Raw genomic sequence first — 20,424 nt, 5'->3', positions numbered from 1 at the left:
TGTCCTATCGTAGTATATGCGGGTATCCTTTTTGGGAAATTTGATGCATTAATAAATATTTACAATTGTATCTGTACCATCTTCCCCTTCTGAAAGATATGCATGACATTTCTTTTTTATTCTTAGATTCCTATCTGTTTCGATGGCTGTTCGAGACTCGATACCTTTTAAGGAGCTAATCCTAATATGCTGATGTGGTGCTATAATTATGTCTTGTGGGGCTGTTACATCTGTTATTTGCTGTACTTCTAACTCCTGTGTGTTTTTAAAATTCTTGATGTCTAACTGCCACTGTTCATTCATAGGTTATTATATTGTTCAATCTGATATTTGGTAATTTTTATTGTTTTATTTTTATAGTTTAACTCCATGCAGTTCTGAAATAGGAATATGTTTCCTACCAATATTGGGCTGTTTATATCAGGTGTCACATAAAACGTGTCTTCAAGTATTACTATTGCCAATTTTTATGGCGATTTTTTTGTCGAACCCAAAACTGTTAATGGTATACCGTTAGCCGATATCAACGAGGGTATGTTGCTAGTATTTAATTTTGTTTGCACAAACTAGGTCTGCTCTAATAATGTTTATGTTACATCCTGTATCTATAATGCAGGGTACTGGATGTTGAGGGTTTGTGGTCAAGGCTACGTCTAGGACAGTATCTTCTTCGTGGTTTTATTTTCGCAATTAAATATGAGTTCATAAATATCCTCTAATAATAATGTTTTATTTTTTCCTCGGTCTGTGTATCCTGTCTTGCGTTTATTTCTTGCAAGTTAGTACAATCTATCATATTCTGTTTCTTCTGTTGCTCTATGTGATTTAAAATCTGTATAGTGTCTATCTCAATGGTTTCTTCCAATCCAGTATGTGGGTTTACCTCCCCCATACTACAATCTGGGTCCTGTTTTACGTGCGCTAACTACCTTTAATACGCTAGGTTTTATCTGTCCTGTGAAATTTTCTGAGACTGCAAGGTTTCTTGTAAAAACTGGGTTTTATTTATATTTGTTGTCCCCGAGGGGTTTGGTTCACTTAGGGTTGGGGTTGGATTGAACGCAGATTGAAGTTTCATGGTGTGTATAGGCTTCTGCATAATAGGTTTGTTCAATTTCTTGCATCTTCTTTAAGGGTGGGAATTCTTGATTATAATCTATGGCTTTTAAATATCACTTCTGAACTGGTCTTTCCAGGGGTTTATAGTGGTAGTACTTTGGGGTTAGTTGGAGTAAATGTCATAGACTTTATACATTTGTAAGTTTGTCGATTCCTTTGGTTAAGATCTATGGTGTTATTTGTTTTCGCTTTTGATAAGGGGGGAAGTTCGGTAAGGGTTAGTGTGACCTCCCCCCTATTTCCCGTTTTTTTGATGAATTTTGTTTATAATAATTAGACTTGTAAACATGATTCGATATTGTGGTTTGTTCGCTTGCAGTACCTGCAGAACAGCTCTTGTGTATTGTTGGTTTTAGATGCCAAGCAGTTACTTTGGGTTTGAGAAGTTAATGAACGTTGCTTGAACCAGCATTGTTCAGTATTATGGTTGTCTTTACGGCAAATAGTGCAATACCTATTTTGTCTAGCAGGTTGTATTTGGGGAATGGTTTTGTCTTCTCCTATCACTGAAAGTAACGTGTTTAATCATAGGTGGCTTTTTGGGTTTGTTTGGGGTAGTTTGGGCTTTCCATATGTCCTATTCTGGTGAGGACTAGGTGTTCTATCATATCTTGGCTTATATTTTGAGTTTTCATACGGGATGGAGACCTTTCGTACCTGTGGTTATGATTTGAAATTTGGTTTGTAGTTAGGGTAGCTACTAAAATTGGTTAGGGGTGTTAACTTCTGTTTGTAGTTTATGGATGATGTTTTGTTCATATAAGGGTGTACTATAGGGTCTGTTTTGCTGCAACCCTATTGTACCTTTCTTTGTTTTTCATTTGTGTTAGAACTAGCTGTTCTGTAATTTTTTAAATTAGTCTCTAGATCACTATTAAGGTGTCGTTTTTCAGGCCTATAACTCGTTCACAGATTTCTGGTTTTAGTCCCTGTATGATAAAATGTATAATTTGCTTGTCCTGTATTGTAGGGTCATATCTTCGGCATGCTGTTAATACATCTAAAAAAATAGGTTAGTGTTGGCTCGTTCTCTCCCTGTATTTTGTGTTCTAAATCATTTGTAGACTCTGGGTTTGTGCTAATGGAGTGAAAGCCTCTATGAAACTTTTAGCAAGTTTGATCCCATTGTATGGCTACCCCTCGTTGTTTTTGCTTGTAGTATTTGAACCAAGTTAGTGCTGTGCCTGATAAATGCGCTGGGAATAAATTAACTTTAGTGTTATCTGTCCATCTGTTTGAAGTTGCTGCCACTAGGAATTTGTCTAAAAAAAATCTTGTGGATTTTCGCTCTGGAGACCTGTGTAAGTCCCAGCTGATATTAGCGGTATGTTTTCCCCCATGGTTACTGTGTTCGTTCTGTCAGGTAGTGTGAGTGGCTCGTAATGTTGTGCTAAGGTTGGGGGTGCTTGTGTCTTGATGTCCCGCCTCAGGGTTATGTACTATGTCGTATAAATTTGTTCTCTGCACTAGAAAATCCTCGATTGTAGCTAGATCCTTATAGTTTTTCCCTGTCCTCTTTCACTTAGGTGAGTTTTTCGTGTAGTTAAATTATTAAATATGGTTTTAATATTAGGGTGACTTGCGCTTATACGTGTTTAAGTTCTTAAGTGCCGCTAGGATAGGTCTGAGGTCTGCTACAGTGTCTGTGTCTCTAGATAGTATTCCATTTTTCATTTAATATTTTTATTATGTCACTTTTGGAAGTCCTATATGTGTCTAATGGTATTAAATCTTCATGTAGTATGGTTTCCATTTATTTATACATGTCCATTGACGTACCTCGTTAGTTTACTTGGCGTTACTCTAATTACGGGTTTGAAAATATTTTTGAGTTATTGGAAATTTAATTTGTCTTTTAGGTAAATGAGTGGTTTGTTACTGAAGTAGGCTATTTTAGTTAAATACTTTCTTATGAATATTATTTAGTTCTAATTTATAACCTAGCCTATGAAACTATGTGCTTGCCCATGTGAGGAATTTGAATGCCAACCGAGTTTAGCGCCTCCACCATGTAAGGTTTTGTAGTTTGGTTTAGTTTAAGATTAAGGTTTGTGACATATTTTGAGCAAGGGTTGCTGTGAGAGGATTTAATAATAGGTTAGATTGGCAGTACAAATACCCTCAAATGAACCAACACATTTATTTGTGACAACATTTCATTAAATTGATTAATTGATTGCGTCAATCGACATATTAAGCACAAACCTTAATACCTTAATACTTTGAAAACATGTTATATATTAAAATTATTCATTACAATTTATTTTAAATTTAATTCATTATAACATTTACTAGTAATTTTGTAGTGTTGCAATAATAATGAGTTTCATGGACTAACATGAGAAACATTCTTTAAAATAGCTAAACATTTACATGAATTTACATTTTCGAAATTGTGAACATTTAAATAGATATGGAATTGAAAATGATTAATGAACCCTAAAATAATATATACTAAGTTCTTAGAATTACTTACATTTTATTTCACATCACACTTATTACGCCTAGAGATATTTTTCCGCACACGAACACAAACACTCCCGAACTTCACTTTTCGAATTCCCGGCCTCGACTTCCACCTCTCCTCCTTGTTCTTCAGTTTTTGATGTTCTTCTCCCGCCAGCTCATTGACCACGCCTCTGCCAAATCTCTCCATCATAATTGGTGAGTAACAATTTTTCATATCAGCATGGCTGTCCCTTACATTGTCGCCACGGTTTTTACAAATAAGCATTTCCGCTGCTTAAGCAAGCATTTCCTGTTTGTTCACCCATCGGCGTCTGGGCGGATGTGCGTATCTACTTACATCCGGAGGATGTTTGTCTCGAATTGTAATACAAGACTTCCTTTCCAGCAACTATCTGTACATTGATTTCTATGAATTTTATATTACTAATAATTACATAAGTCTTACACACATATATATATTATCTTAACATTATCATAAATTGTTGAAATTTAAGAATTGAAGAACTTTATGATTTATATAAAGTCAAGTTTTTAATATTTTACCGCAATCTTACTATGTCATAGATTGTAGACATAATATTTAGACATATAATTTACTGTTGTCATATTATGACGACAGTAATTGATTAATTGATTGATTTGATTTGATTGATTGACCTATAAATCTCATTTAAATATGATCATGGAAACTAATTAATAATGAAACATCACGCACTAATGTGTGTAGAGCAGAAAGTTCCACTCTGAAAATAAATTGTAACTATAGATATTAGTTCAGAAACTGTTACATAAATCGCAGTTAATATATTATTCACATCATTTACAATCTTAGTAAAGAATCAACGGACTCTGTCTCAGTCACAGCTGGCATCATTGGTGGTCTATGATCAGCAGAACACTTTAAACAATTCAATGATGAGTTTTAGTAAACATAACCTCAATCCCTGTGCTGCGTAACTGTTACAAAATAGCCAAACAAAACCTTTAAAATTGATGTGAATGCGTTAGATTAGAAAGTAATTATTTGAAACTAATTTTCTGTGCTTTTTATTACATTTTATTGTGATGAGTGGTGAGAGCGACGATGAAGATTTTGTTGTTTATGGAACACCTTTGGACCCGATTGATGAAGGTAAATTGTTTAATTTTGTGTTTTTTAATGTATAGATCTCACTTTTAACCTTTTATGAAGTAACATAGAGTCTTAGATCTATCTATTATTAAATTTTCACATCTTTTGTATGTGACCTACAAATGTGATGGAGTGAAATTGATCCAATAACCTAAAAACATTTGGTAGACTATTAAGCGACCTACACTTGCTATTCTCGACCTACACTTGCTATTCTCGGTTGTTTTTATCGAGTATTTCGATTCATTTTATCCAATGAATACTTCAATATTACAATGTATTTAACATATGATTTCATGTATTAATTACAATAGTTTTTAATGTTAAAAATGAACTACATGAAGTAAATTAATTTTGGAGAACTTGAAAATTGTGATGGATATGAGTAAATAACATGAGATATCTTTTAAAAGTGATGAGATTTGTTCAAATGGCTTCAAGATGTGGGTTTTCCTCCTAGTAAAACCCATGGGAAGAATCCTTAAGCGTTTGTTTACTGCCATCCGGCTAAGTTGCAAATACTGTATTTTTTCTTGTATTTAGATCTAGGCTAGTGCAGTTTTGTAATTTTTTACGCTATTGTTAGTTTATCTAATTAAAACTTGTAATGTATTATTCTTGTTGTTAATGTATTATAATTCATGTAGCGTATTATTATGATGTAATATCGAAGTTGGATAATATAATAAATCGTTCAATAATAACAATCGAATAACGAGTGTAGGCCGCTTATTGAAATCTCCCCAATCACTTTTTAGTCAGCTAGTTCTCAAATTAACCCAAAAAATTAAAAGCATTGCATCAAAAACTTTCTTCCTTCTTAACACAGACAAAAATCACTACTGGTAACGCAATAGTCAAACGTCGCCATGAAATAGCAGTACTGTATCTAATATTGTAACAATAAAGTTTTGTCGAAATAGGCTAATGCTAGGAATTGAGTATGGATGAATCATTCTATTGATTAGTTGGTTATATCATGTTTAATATTTTGCATTACTCAGGTTGTATGTGACAGTAATATTTGGTGAGAAAGAATTGTACAATATATTTTCAGACTCGCCTTTGTTACTATGTTAATAGTTTGTGATTTTTACCTTCTTGTTGCAAATAAATTATTTTATTTACTGTATTATGTTGAACCAGCTGTTAACTTTATGGCGTACTGTACTTAAATTATACATTTTAGGTATATTAGGCTACAAGTTTTAATTCAGACAGCATCATTTTATTCAGTAGGCTAGGAAAATCCATCCATCACCAGAGTTGTTGAGAGTGATAGACTGATAACATTTCATTTTTAATGTTTGAGTTAAAAGCAAATGTTCACTAATATGTGTTGTTTTTGTTCTCTTGCACTGAGGAGTACCTTATAACAGAGTACATTCACACAAAAAATGTTCTAATAATAACAAATAAATAGTGGATATACCCGCTAGTATTTCCATTCAGGAAGACAGGAGGCAGATATATCAGAACAATGAATCTTAGTATATTAATTTAAACAAACTCTTCAATAATATATATAGGTAGCCTAATTTCCAATAAGAGAAGAGCTTTAAGAGTGTAATGAATCTTAGGTAAAAATGTATCAGAAAACGTGTTTCTATAAAAAGACCACCTTGAGTTTGCCTCAAGCCTGAACAATATTAAATCTCAAACTCATTTACAACTTATTTTTTGTTGTAGAACTATGTGAAATGTTTCATTGTAAATATTTTTTATGTATTTACATCATTATGCTTTATAGTTTTTCTTGTAAAGTTTATACTTTTTCAATATTTAAACATTAAAGTATACAGACGGTTTGTAATTTTTCCTTTAATAACCAATAACAATTTTTAAAACCTTTGTATGTGTATTAATAATATTTTTGAAATTAGACAGTCATTTTAAATAGACAATAGACATTCTTACCTAACTTCATATGAGTAGCAATTTCTATCTTTCTAAAATAAGATAATTTTTAGAACTTCAGTGCCCACAAATTTTAGCAGCTGAAACAATTCTCAAGTTGTATAGCAGTACATACTCTCAAAGCAGTACTCCTGAGTCATATTAAAAGTATGCAGCTTCTCATTTTCCATCAAATATATTGGATTACTAGATTGCATTCTAATGTAGACTAACAGTGAAGGGTTTGTTGGCAGATACGATACCCAAGAAACGACCTCTGACTATTGAGGATCAAGTTGCCAAAGACAAGTATGGACGGCGAAGATTTCATGGAGCCTTTACTGGAGGCTTCTCTGCTGGATTCTTCAATACTGTGGGCTCACTGGAGGGCTGGAAGCCTTCTCAGTTTACGTCTTCACGTTCCGCCAAGTCTCAGTCAAAAGTCCAGAGACCGCAGGACTTCATGGATGAAGAGGTCTGTAGAGCTCTTTTTATTTTGTTTTTGTTTTTTGGAGAGTTTTAACATGTTTACATAAACTTCCGTCCTCGGAGACTTAGGGAACAGGTGGAATGAGCTTCTCTTTAATCGAGCTAGTACATTCTCTTTTTTTCTTGTCCAATCAGAAAAATCATAACAAAAAATGACCAAGGCAGTCACACTTACCTCTAGGGAAAATGCGTATTTTTTCAAAAATGTATAATTTATGGAAATTATGTTACCTAAGCTCGAATTTTAAGTAAGTAGAAGTTGGTGAATGAAAACATTTTCTGTATCTTAATTGGATAATGAAGCTTCTATTAAACATTAGCACCATTTAAAAATTTTCACTCATTCTGCATCCTTGATTCATCCTAATTTTGTGCACAAGTATATGTTAAGTCAATCTGTGCTCTAGAGTATGCCTTCTCCTTCACATATGTATTCACTTGGAGTATACATTATGAAATGTGTTAACCCTATTGCATATGGAAAATTGGTGAAATTGAAAGTAATTAGTATTGTGAACACCAGTGATTTCATAAACTTTCTTTTTTGCTTCCTCTACCAGCAATATAAATATATAATTGTGTGAAGAATAGTAATACATTCTATTAAGTAATACAAACCATAAATAAGTGATTCTGTATGGTCTACTTCTAAACAAAAAAAAGCCTAGTTGATTCCTAAAGTTGCTTAAAAATAAAATAAATTATAAACATGAGCTACATGAACTACTGGAGATTTTATTCAATTTGGTTCAGTAAGGTATAAATATGTTAAATATGCTTGTATTTTACATTTTAATTTACTTCTTTGGTAAATTAAACACTTTCCTTAGTTTTCATACTTGACAAGTGGACATGATTCCTATACTTTGTTTTCACTTTTCCTTATCAGCCAATTGTAAGAATATTTGTTTTAAATTAATATTACTCTTGGAAGACAAGCTCATCATATTGTCTCGCAGCTGACCAGTGAGACATCCTCAATCCACGTGACTTTTAATTGGGTCATTTATGAGATAAAAACATATATGTTTCCTGTGCTTAGGACATGGAAGAGCATGGGATTGCTCCGAAAGTTCTCAGACCAACTGGAGACTACAGGAGTAGCGAGGGCACAAGTAGGAAGCGACAGATGACTCAGTTCTCTGATGGTCCCATCCCAGGGATGCCTGTGTTAAGGACACTCTTGGAACCTATCAGGTCAGTAACATGGATATTAATAAAAACATCCAACTTTCAGTGCTAGTTTTAATCCTTGGCAACATTTGTATTTACAAATGTCAAAAATATCTTCATAAGATTATCCGAATCTGATTATACGGACATCCATGTTAATTACATAAAATGCCAGCATGCAGATGTTCAAAGAGTTAGAGCTAAACCAAAATAAATACAAGAAATCAATTTTTCTAAAACACATGTGAACTGAAGTTCATGCAGAATTTGACTTATGATGGTAAATGATGGACTGAACAGTTTAAACAGCATTTATACCGAGTAGAAAGCAAAATTTTTACAGCTGAACGTTGTTCACTTAAAATTGTCATCATAAAAAACTAAACAAGAACAAAATAGCACTAGCAAAAACAATCAGTGCACATAAGTGGAACAGGCCAGATTGACAATAGAGGCGGCACTGAACTGGCTATGAGTTGCACATACACTACACAAGCTCCACTCACTGCAATGTTATTCCGGGTTTTTTTTTTTGTACCCCCTCATATAATACTTTGACTAAAAACAGTGTTTTATTTCTTGACCTCAGAAACTGTAAATTTGTGTAAGCTGTGATTGAACGTGTTTTAAAGTCCAAAGTTCAGCACTTGCTTCACTCAACCTGGTGGTTCTTCGTTTGCTTAGTATCTTATTTCATTATTATTATAAATTATATCATGTTTTAACCAATAAATTAAGATTGGAACTTAATGATTGTATATATTCAAACACTCTTTTACAAAGCAATAGTTTTTACAATTTTGATCTGAAGTTTTTTTTAGGTAAAATACAGAAAAATGGTATATATCATTCAAAATTTCTTTCATTTGATGTATTTATTGTTAAAATTTGTTGTTGCCAAAATACAGTGTGCTCTAAATCTTAAATTATGTGAAAACTGTGGATTAGTAATAATGCCCTCTACAACTCATGTTTTGAAATAAAACGTTATATTTAAAAAAATAAATATGTTAATAAAAAAAATGTTATGCTTTACATCAATAAAAATTGTATTAGGCATGATTAAAAACAAATTTATTTGTTAATAGATATTACGTACAGGTGTGACAAAATGACCACTCAATTTGAAATTAAAACAAAAACAATACAGGAAGAGGTCTAGTGGTAAAGTTCTAAAAAACTAGTCATCATGCATTGTTGGTTTGAAAATTATCACACGTAAACGTAAACTAATTTGGGCCAGTTATGTATGAATATAAAACTAGCAGATCAATCTTTTGTAGTTAGGCCACTTTGGCTACCTATATTAGAAAAGAATTAACTATGAAACTGAACAAATTGTAATTAAAATAAAAGCTCAGTTAATAATTACACACAATGACTTTGAGATCTAGAATAGAAATGTATGGCCGAAGTTATTGTTCCTTCTCCCTCCTACCTCCGTCATCCGGTTTATTGATCCAGATGTATTGCAGGCTTCGGAATATACCGAAACTAATTGTTATCTCGGTTGTTCTCATTCCTTGGTGTATAGAATGTTATTTATAGTCTGCCGGTATTCTCCTATCGTGGATTGTGATTCTTCACACAACTATGAATTTCAAGTACATGCTTGACTTTTTTTTGATGTGCAATATTTTCTGTTATAATTTTTTTTTTACTTGGCGAGCTCCTAGAAACTTGTGTTCTATTCTTGTAGCATAGGACGATGGCAATATCTGAAATTTTAAACTTTCTATAACTCTGTTACAGAGAGACTGTAGGAATCAAATTGCTGATGAAAATGGGCTGGAAACCAGGTCAAGGCGTCGGCCCAAGACTACTGAAGTCAGAAAAGTCAGCTGTAAGGAAGTTCCAGTCGCAGGCGAAAGTGTATGGGTGCGCCTTGCCCGGCCAAGATCAAACAAATGATAGTGATTCAGAAGAATCGGGAGATGAAACTTTCAACCAAGATGTGACGTTTGCGCCTGATGATTTAGAGCCGTATGTTGTCAAGCCAAAGGACAACAGTTACGGCCTAGGCTACAGTGGCCTGGACCGACGGCCTGTGCTGTCTCATGTCAACCTGTTTGAACCGACCGGGCCCCTCTCTGGTCATGGAGGAAAAGAAAAAGAAGGTCTCCATTCGAGGACAGGTAATACCCCTTACCGTGTTTTTATGTTCATTGAGTTTTGGAAAACCGTTTTTTATATGAAATAAATGAATATGTACTCATATGTGACTCTAAGCCCCGTCTTCAAGCAATCTTATTCCAAGTGCATTCTGAAATGTTAATTAATTAATAGTTCAGTGAGCAGAGAGGCCAGCAACATTAAAATCTAGAGACGTCCGATATAACAGACATTTGGAATTTTAGCTAGACCACCGCTGTCAAATGTATCAGACACTGGGGCTAAAATCAAGATGACCACCACAAGTACAGCAAACTCTTAAACATCATTGGTCAGTGTGTGATGTCTGAGCTGTAAGAGGAAGTTGGAGCCGCATTAAAAAATAAAATATAAATCAAATTTTATGAGATAGACAATTTATATTATTTGTAATAAGGTAGATAATTTTAAATCCACCAAGTTTCTGGGTATCTATATTCAAGATAATTTAAGATGGATTATCATACTGAACATGTTGCTACTTGAGTGGCCAAGGTTTGTTTTTGTTAAGAGTTGAAAAATAATGTATCTGTTGATGATTTGTTAAGTGTGTAATATGCTATTTAAGTTATAGAATTTCTTTATGGGGAAATTCTCCTCCTGCTAAATTATTATATTATTCTCCTCCTCTTTATATTACAAAAACAGGCTGTCAGAATTATTTGTAATATTCCTTCCCGTGAACATTGTAAACCACATTTTATCAAACTTGAAGTTCTTACACTGCCATCTATGCATATTTGATCTGTTTTGTTGTTTGTGAAAAATAATATAGGTAGTTTTCAGGATCATACTGTTGTACATAATCATTTTTTTGTTGTAAGAACAAACATAGACTAATCAATAATAGGTGTATATACAGCTTGACCCAGAAGAGCTTTCAGTATCTGGGTATTAAATTTTATAATGTTTTACCATGTAACATTCAGGTTTTTACCTTTGAAATTAGTCAAGTAACGTATTAAAAAAATATTATTAAAGACATGTATCTACAGTGTTGGAGAATTTTTAGGCTTAAATGGCTATGTCTAAAAATAATGTAGCCTAATGTAAAATCTTTTGACCTTTGTCATACATTGTTAAAATATTGTGACCAACAAATAAAGCTTGATTGATTCATACAGTTGTATCAGCTTAAAAATGTTATCTCATTTCGTAAGCAATTAAATATTCCTAAAGGTAGGAAACACTTTCTCTCTTAAAATAGGCTATTGATAACATACGTAATTGTATGAATCCTTAACACTACAATGTCATACAGGCATTTGGTGTTGGAGCCTTTGAGGGCGAAGATGAGGACATTTACGCTACAGAAGATATGAGCCAGTATGACTTTGCACTGGATACCCCAAGAATGTTAGCAGACAAGAGAAAACAAGAACGGAACTCAAGACTTGCACTTCCTTCTCCTGCTTCAGATGTTTTGGAGGGTAGGTTTACTATTTAGTTTTGTATCACAGGATATTACAAAAATGTTGGTGGACTTGCTGTACATTGTTGGATACAACATCTAATTTAATTAAAATCTTTGTTATAATAATAAAAAACTCAATAAGTTGAGTTACATTGCTAATCAAGATTTTGTAAGTTTTACTAACACTATTTTTTTGAAACCTTTTAATTGATTACCGTAGTAATTACTACTGTAGGCTCTCAGAGTCTCCAGAAAAAACAATTTAGTATTTTGTTCATATAATTCAAAATGGTAACCCTTGAAAATGTAATTAATCCATAGTTATTACAGTACAAGTGCAAAGGTTTTAATATTGCATGTTTTACTGTTAAACTACCAAACGGCACTCTTGCAAACATTTGAGACGATCTAACTTGCATTCATAATTTAGCCGATGATATAGGCAGTATTAGGAGGAACACTATGCTATTCATATATATTAGATTATCATTATTGTTCTCTATAAATTTCATGAACGATTTACAGTTTTGTCTACATCTTTGCATCACCTGTTACAGTGCAAAAACCAACAAAAAAACACCCATATCAATTTGTTTTGTTTATTTCACTAATTTTACTATGATATAAATATATTATTCACAATAGCCAAATTTGATCTGTGTGATAAATGTTTCCCCATGAGTTCTGGATAAGCCAAAATATCCATAACATATTTTGGATATTTTATTTAGGATAGTGGCCAAAATGAAACACTCACAATATATCGTAGACAATGCACAATGCACAATTTTCATACTCTCAAAGATTTTGTTTTCTAAGTCCTTTATTGTCACACAACATACAAAAGTTACTTACAACATTACGAATCAACAAAACACGTAAGATTGTCAAATATTAAAATTCGACAGTGTCAAAAATTAAAAAAAAAAACATGTGGTGGCCACCACATATATTATTCCTCATAACTCGTGGCCTTGTTTCCCTTTTCTTTGCTACTAGTGACATGCTATGTTATTGTTCACTAATCATGTTTTCTTGATACACTTCTTATTTTATAGCTTCCTTGCTGATATGAAATTTCCCCCTAAAATAATGATTATTGGAACCATTAAGAGAAACATTTATAATATCATAAAATATAAACATGTTGAAAAGATTTTGCTTTCTTTTTAATGATAATATTTTAATCTACTAATAAATATTATGAAGTAATACCTAGAAAAATCTGTTTGTAACTAAGTCGTGCTTTAGGGTTTTGGTCTTTTATTTTTATATACATTTTCACGTTTGTAGCATTATAGCAACCAAAAGTATCCAATGAACTTAAAAACCAAAGAAAGTATTTAATAAAAACTTGCGTACATGATGGTGCTGGTATTCGAAGTTATTTCAGTAGCTAGATTTAACAATACTATGTAAATTGGCAAGTGGAAAAACTTTAACTTGTACAGTACTATTGACTTCGTACTGACCTTCCATGGTTGTTCTGGGGCAGTCATCAGTTGGGTTGTACGTATTTTGGTTGTTTCTTCATTATTCATTTTTTTACTGGTCTTTTTTTATAATCACACTTTTTTGATACATTGTAATAATCCAGCATAAGCTATGCACTGTGTTGTTAGGTTAGCTTTAAATAGTGTGAATAAAGTCAGAGTGACAATCATATTATAGCAATCATTCTTTCCAGGTTTTGTTGTGTGTTCGGTACCAGTGGTGCGCAAACGATATGCTCCTCCCACACTTCCGCCCGGGTTCACTCCCCACCACCAGTCCAGAGTGAGCAGGTTCAATAGCGGCCCCAGTTCCTCGGACACTGCCAGATTGTCAGCCAATGAGAGGGCGGTCATGGTCAATGAGCTGACTGCAGAGGTAAGATTTACTAGATTTGTTTTTAAATATTTGTGTTATACACTTGGAATTTATTGGATAATCTTATTCAATCACACATCCAGTACGGCTTATGTGTTTGTAAAACAAAGAGTGACATGTATTTAAATATCTAAAAAATTTGATCAGAATAACACTAAAATTGAGAAAAAATTAGATAGCCATAGAAAATTTTAATGAAAATTAATAATATGGACAAGTCTCATACATCTGTTATAACATAATGCTATCAAGCCAAATTATAAATTTAGCAATGTATTTTAATACATTATTCAAATGAGAGCTTTAACTATTTTAAATGTTAGCACAGTTAAAGGAGTTTTATAAGCACTTTAATGTGTTTTCATTTGGAAAACAAAACTTTTAAGTTATTTAAATTTAAAATAATGTCTAAATTTGTGATGTGTTGAAGCCGAATCTGGAATCCACCGAATCTTTAACAAAGATTTGGATCCTAGAATCGATCAATGGGATTCGTCATTTGAAAAATAAAGTTTAAAATCAAGTGATGTTTAAATTAAATTAAAATCAAAACTAAACAAAATGTGTAAAAACAGATTTCCTTCTGGACATTGTAGAGAAAATGTCAGTAAATGCAGTAAAGCTGTTAAGTGTTAGAATTAAAAAAATTGTTCCAAGTGGTATCATTTAAAATGTATTACATTGAGTGATGAAGATTTTAGAACAATATGCCAATCAAATATTAAATGAATTTGAATGTATGTCCTCCTATAGGAGAAAACTGTATATTGGAAAAGGAAACAACAAAAGGTTTTACTGATGAATTGGTTCAAGAACTAGAAAACGTAAATGAAGTTATAAAAACATTGACCGAGGACCTTAAGTATTCTTATGATGAAATAAAAAAGTTAAGACTATAATTCACAACTTGAAATCTTGGTGATTAAAAAGGAAAAAACTATTGTTTTATTAGAAATTAAAATTAAAAATCAGGATTCATGAAATGAAGATGCAATGCCAAAAAGTTCTGTTCAAGAAAATTATTATCATAGACAAAACTTACCACTTTTATCAGAGCTGGTGTGGTCCAAGGCTCCATATTGGGGCCTTTACTATTCATTTTGTATTTGATATTAGAATACAGATTCTGAATTATATCTGTTTGCAGATGACAATTCCCTGGTAATCAATGATAAATGTCATAATGTCGTGGAGATGGATGCTTTCGTTCAGTCAAACATCCTTCAGAGGTTTTATAGTAACAGTTTTGTTAATACAGAAAAGACCAGCTTAATCGATTTTAAAGTATCACCTCGATCAATCAATATATTGAGCCTACATATTGGAGATGTTGTGGTTGAATCTGATCAGTTTGTAAAATTCTTAGGGATCTAAATAGATAGAAACCTAAATTATCATTCTCACATAGAAAATGTAGCTGCAAAGTTGGGCTCAGGATTATTTGTCCTTCGCAGATTGTCTTCTTTTATGAACACTGACATGATATTGAGCAGAATCACCAGTCTCCTGTCCGGATCCCATAAGGTACATCCATAGCAAGGAAGTAATGGGCCTCTATCAGCCTATGAGTCAAAATGGGAAGGGGTATGTTCAATCATGTCTAGACTTGCTAAAACCTAAGCTTTTCGAAAAGAGCCACACTCTAACAATCATCTTCTGCAGCAAAAAAGATTATTTATCGATCAAATAGTTGCTCTACCCCCTTTGTCTCAACATTTCCACCACTCTTGGACATCGTTGAGTTGCTGAGGTGAAGTTACATCCTTTTTTCCTGAACCCAATGTGAGTGCTATTGGGAGATATAAATTAATGGAAAGTGAAACCTTCTGGGGACAGTGCGACAGTAACTGGCTTGATAGTGTGATCAAAGTGACCAGTCAATCTTTAACTTTTAAATTTGGAACTTTCTCACAGTACATTAATTTTTCCATACTTTATGAAACACTAACACCTGTTTTCTTAATATAATCTTTATTTAATAAAGGAGATTAAATTGTATTTTATCTTTAACTGTGGAGCATTTTCTAATCTGCTATTGACATTTCCAGGTGGCCCAAGACAAACCAAAGCCAGTGGAAGTTGAAAGGTCCTCAACAACATTTCGCCCATTTGTGGCCGATCCAGATAAACAAGTGAGGTACGAACAGTTCCTCACCCTGTCAAAGCAGGGGCAGCCTGGTGAGTTGAATTTAAATTAAATCTGAACTATACACTTTTCTCACTATAACACATTGGCATTGCCAGTAAGCTCATCTGATCACAAGATAGGATTAGTACAGTTTGAGTAAAAGATACTTTTAAAACAATTGTCTAAACAAATTTATAAATTACACTTTGGCGATCTCTACCTGTAGCATTAGGTGAACAGATGAATAGGATGACACACATATATAAACTGATGGAAATCTTACCATAATATAATTTTTCCTTGGAGAACTGTAATAGATATTTCCACTAACAATTCAAAACTGATGTTCTGTGCCATCTTAATACTTTCCTTAGTGCATGTGGGAGAAAGTAATTAGCCACAAAGCAGAACATATTTCTTTGAACGCCTCTATTTTCAACTTGTGATTTTTGTTATTGTCTAATTTCTGAAAATTTTGGGTCAAGTAGTATTCTCTGTATGTGAGAAACTATTTTGTCACCTGAAAAAGTAGCCTCTAAACCAAAGTGTTCACAATTCCAGATGAACTGAAAAGACTGCAGCCTTTCACCATGACAGAGTGGGAACGAGAACGTGAGAGAGCAGAGTTTGAGCAAGCGGCACGATTGTACCGGCCTCTTAGTGCTGCCTTCAGTGACCGGTTCGTCAGTGCCGGTCAGCCGGACAGTACCGACCCCTTGGTGCCAGTAGAGCGCTCAAACGACATAGATCAGGATGTGAAAAACGCTGCCAAATGCAAGATGTTCGGCAAGCTAACTCGAAGACTGAGCGAGTGGCAACCTCACAGCATACTGTGCAAACGGTTCAACATTCCACAACCAGGTGTCAGGTCAGTAGCGATCTTGTGTCTTTGCCCCAAATACGAAGAATATAGAGAAAAACAATTCTTCATCAAAATATTTTTTCATGACCAACAGTTGTATTTATGGATACATTTACATTTATTTATTTCTATTCATTAAGAGTCACTAATTAATATGGGTTCACTTTTTACTGATATTTTAAAGTCAAGGTCTTGAAAACATTATGTTTTAATTATGTAATGGTGCCACTTTGTGTTTACCACTTGACTCATAAACATGATTCATAAATAGTTAAGTTGTTATTGGATAATGTTTTAGGGTAGATATTTTCAGTCTCTATTCTTTATATGAAATATAAGAACTTGTCTAATTTACCGATTAATTTGTTGAAAATGTCCATATTTCCAAGTGTATGTCAAGTATTGCATATGATCAAATTTACAGTTTTTAGAAAGTATATAGTGTTTTAAATTAAAATCTCACCATCCCATTAACCCAATTTCATCTAAAAACACCAAGCTCCAAATCATTACTTTTACATCATATTGCATTTAATTTATCTATCAGTTAAATCATTTACACATCATATGTGATGTGTAAATCAAATTTTACATCACAATATAATGTTTGTATTATCATATAGAAGAAAAAGTAGAATTCCTCTTTTTGCATTAGCTATAATAATAAGTCAAGAAAATTTTGTTAGATTTTCCGTACTTTGCACTCAAAAAGTTGAATGAAAACAAATATTTTGTAAATTAAGAAGTAACTTTATTTTATTCACTGTGTAATATAAGAAATTTGCACAAAATCTGAAAATAGTGTACAAAAACTTGGATTGTGCACCATTTGACAAATTATTCCTCTTCATATAAATCTCACATATCAACTGTTTGAATGCTATGAAACTTTTTCTTGATGAGATCTAAATATTGTGTTATTTCTACTGTTGTACGTACAAAAAAGTTTTTGAATATTTGACACAAGTACTTACATTACATACTTTTAACACCTCATTGCTGTTCTGTACTGAGTGAAACCGACTACTCGCACTGTACGTGGCATAAGGCGTTTGCTGCCATCATCGTGTTATAACAGCTGACTCCTGGCAAAAATTCATTACTTTGCATCATCTGGATTTTACAATAAGTGTTGCCAATGGGAAAATTGTACCTACTTGATTGTTTGTTTGTGTGGTTGCATACAAAGGCATCAAATCTGTATTATTATACAGATGCTAGAGTTTTTCAACAACAACTTATTGAAAGTTGATCATACATTAATGGTCAAACTGGTCAAAGGGTTAAATAGTTAATGGCATAAACCACATCTGTATGAAGTCACTTAAAAATGTCTATCTGTTTCTTTGTGTGTAAATGCAATTTTAATTATAGGCCCCAAACACCATCCCAACCTAAACTTTTAAAAACTATGATCTAGTCTCTGATGATAGTGTGAAGCAGTAAAAAACAATATTTAGTGTTTAATTGAAGAGAGAGTGTGTGGCATACTTTGGTACTAAATATTTAATACTTTGGTACTGAATATTAATACTTTGGTACTGAATATTAATACTTTGGTACTGAATATTTAATACTTTGGTACTGAATATTAATACTTTGGTACTGAATATTTAATACTTTGGTACTGAATATTAATACTTTGGTATTGAATATTTAATACTTTGGTACTATTGATTTTATCCATTTTGAACTTACACATCCCTCCCAACAGGTCCAGTGGAACCAACCCCAAGACATCTCGACCCAAGTTTTCCATCTTCAACTTTCTGGATGCTGCTCCATTCAACAATCCATCCGCTTCGAGTGAACAAACATCCACACAGAAAATGGAAGTGGATACATCGAAATCAGACATAGAAGTGTCACCCACTCCTCCCCCCTTCACATCCGTGACACAGAGCAATACTGAAGCAATAGTGTCCCAAGACAAAGATATGGTATGTATTACTTGTTGCTCTGTAGTGTGGTATTGCTAACGTTACTGTGACATTTCATCGCTTAAAGGCTAAACTCTAACTCTTAATTAAATGGACCAACTTATGTTAGATCAGTCTTAAATACATATTCTGTGCTACAATATCACATGACAAGACCATCATTACACTCCGTTGATTAAAAGCAGAAATTATAATTTCTTAACCATAAAATAAGTTAATTGGTACTGATACGGTAACACAGTTTCAAGAATCTGTTGCTACTGAACTTTAGCTTGCAAAACAAATTTGATGTGTAAAATTTAATTATATGTTCCAGGAACAATTGGTTGAGTCCACCAATAAAATGGATTTGTTCAAAGCAATTTTCCTGAGTAGTAGTGACGAATCAGATGGTGAAGAGGAAAAACTTGAAAAGCCTGCATCCCAGGAACAACCCTTAAAGACACTAAGACAGGAACCCTCCAAGCAACCCTCAGCAGCAGAGGTCAATGTCCTGAGGAATACATCCCCTCCTCGTGGCATCTTTGCCAATCTGGACCTGGTCCAACTCACCTCCCAGAAGAAGAAATCGGTAATGGAACAAGATAAAAAAGAGGAAGTTAATAACATTAGGGACAGTTCGCCTCCAAGAGGAATCTTCTCCAATATAGACCTTGCTGCTCTAGGAAAGAAAGACCAGTCCAGATCTCTCAAAACAGGTGAATCTACAGTTACCGTAAATGTTAGAGATGATGCAAACCTAGAAAACTCACAGTCACAAATGCATGAGAGTAATATGTATGGCCCAGCATTGCCAAGCAGCATCACAAAACTCCAAAGCAGACAAAGTGATATAAGAAGAGATGCATCAAGTGAAAGTGAAGACGACTGGGTAGAGTTGGAGAGATCCAGTGACAGTGAACAGTCACACATTCGATCTTCTAAGAAGAAAAGCAAAAAATCCCACAGGAAAAGTAAAAGGCATAAAGAGAAGAAGCACAAGCGCAAGAAAAAAAAGAGTAGGTAGAGCTAAAAAGTACTCTGTGTAAATTTTATAAATTAAATGTGATATTTTGTTATGTAGTTTTATTGTTAAACTCCTTCATTAAGACTGTCCGTTGTGCTTGAAATGTATTTTAAATCTCTTATAGAATATAGCCAATACCAACCTTTATTCTAAGGAACATCAACTTTTAACATTCTTATCCCCCACAATAAATATGGCAGGTCAAGATAATATATTATTCTTCATGCAGATTAAAACAGACTGCTTGGGACCGAAATTGTTAATATTCATTATTACTATTGCACAAATTAACTACTAAAATAGTATTTTAATGCTTGTAGTGGTAGTCACTTCACTCTTATAAAGGGTATCGTAATTACATATTGCATAAGAGTAATTTTGTGAAATCAGAATGTATTAAACTGCAATTATGATCTGTTATATACCATTTCTAATAGATACAAGAGTATAACATACTTTTGTTAAATAACTTTGTTTAGTATTTAAGTTATAATTTAACATAAAAAGCTGTTTACTGTACAAGTAGCTAAATCTCAGTTTTATGTATATAATTAAGACAAAGAGAGAATGCCATTACTAGCTGTGCAGTTGGTACCATTGAATTGGCCAACTTGTTTTCCGCCCTGTACATAATGCAGTCAGTCAACTTCCTCTCTCAGATAAAATGCATCGTATTCCATTTAATCTATTAAAGCGCCATAATTAATTGTTTTTCCATCTCTCATGGTACTACTAGTACCTGTTTATGTTGTTCCTTCTCAACGAGATTTTGGTGC

At 33.2% G+C, this 20,424-nt stretch overlaps 1 protein-coding gene across 1 annotated transcript; it reads left to right on the top strand.

The window, feature by feature from the left end:
• The first annotated feature begins 4,479 nt into the window (after nt 1-4,479).
• LOC124353701 (G patch domain-containing protein 1) lies at nt 4,480-19,700 on the top strand. Its single transcript, XM_046803671.1, is given in 11 exon segments — nt 4,480-4,720; nt 6,871-7,091; nt 8,148-8,302; nt 10,031-10,361; nt 10,363-10,413; nt 11,691-11,859; nt 13,531-13,712; nt 15,761-15,890; nt 16,402-16,708; nt 18,417-18,642; nt 18,959-19,700. Coding segments are annotated over 11 exon segments (2,529 nt in total). The 5' UTR covers nt 4,480-4,653; the 3' UTR covers nt 19,649-19,700.
• Nucleotides 19,701-20,424: the final 724 nt, after the last annotated feature.

Source organism: Homalodisca vitripennis, chromosome 2 (genome assembly GCF_021130785.1).
Source record: "Homalodisca vitripennis isolate AUS2020 chromosome 2, UT_GWSS_2.1, whole genome shotgun sequence".
Taxonomy (NCBI): domain Eukaryota; kingdom Metazoa; phylum Arthropoda; class Insecta; order Hemiptera; family Cicadellidae; genus Homalodisca; species Homalodisca vitripennis.
This window is presented reverse-complemented; position numbering and strand designations above follow the sequence as displayed.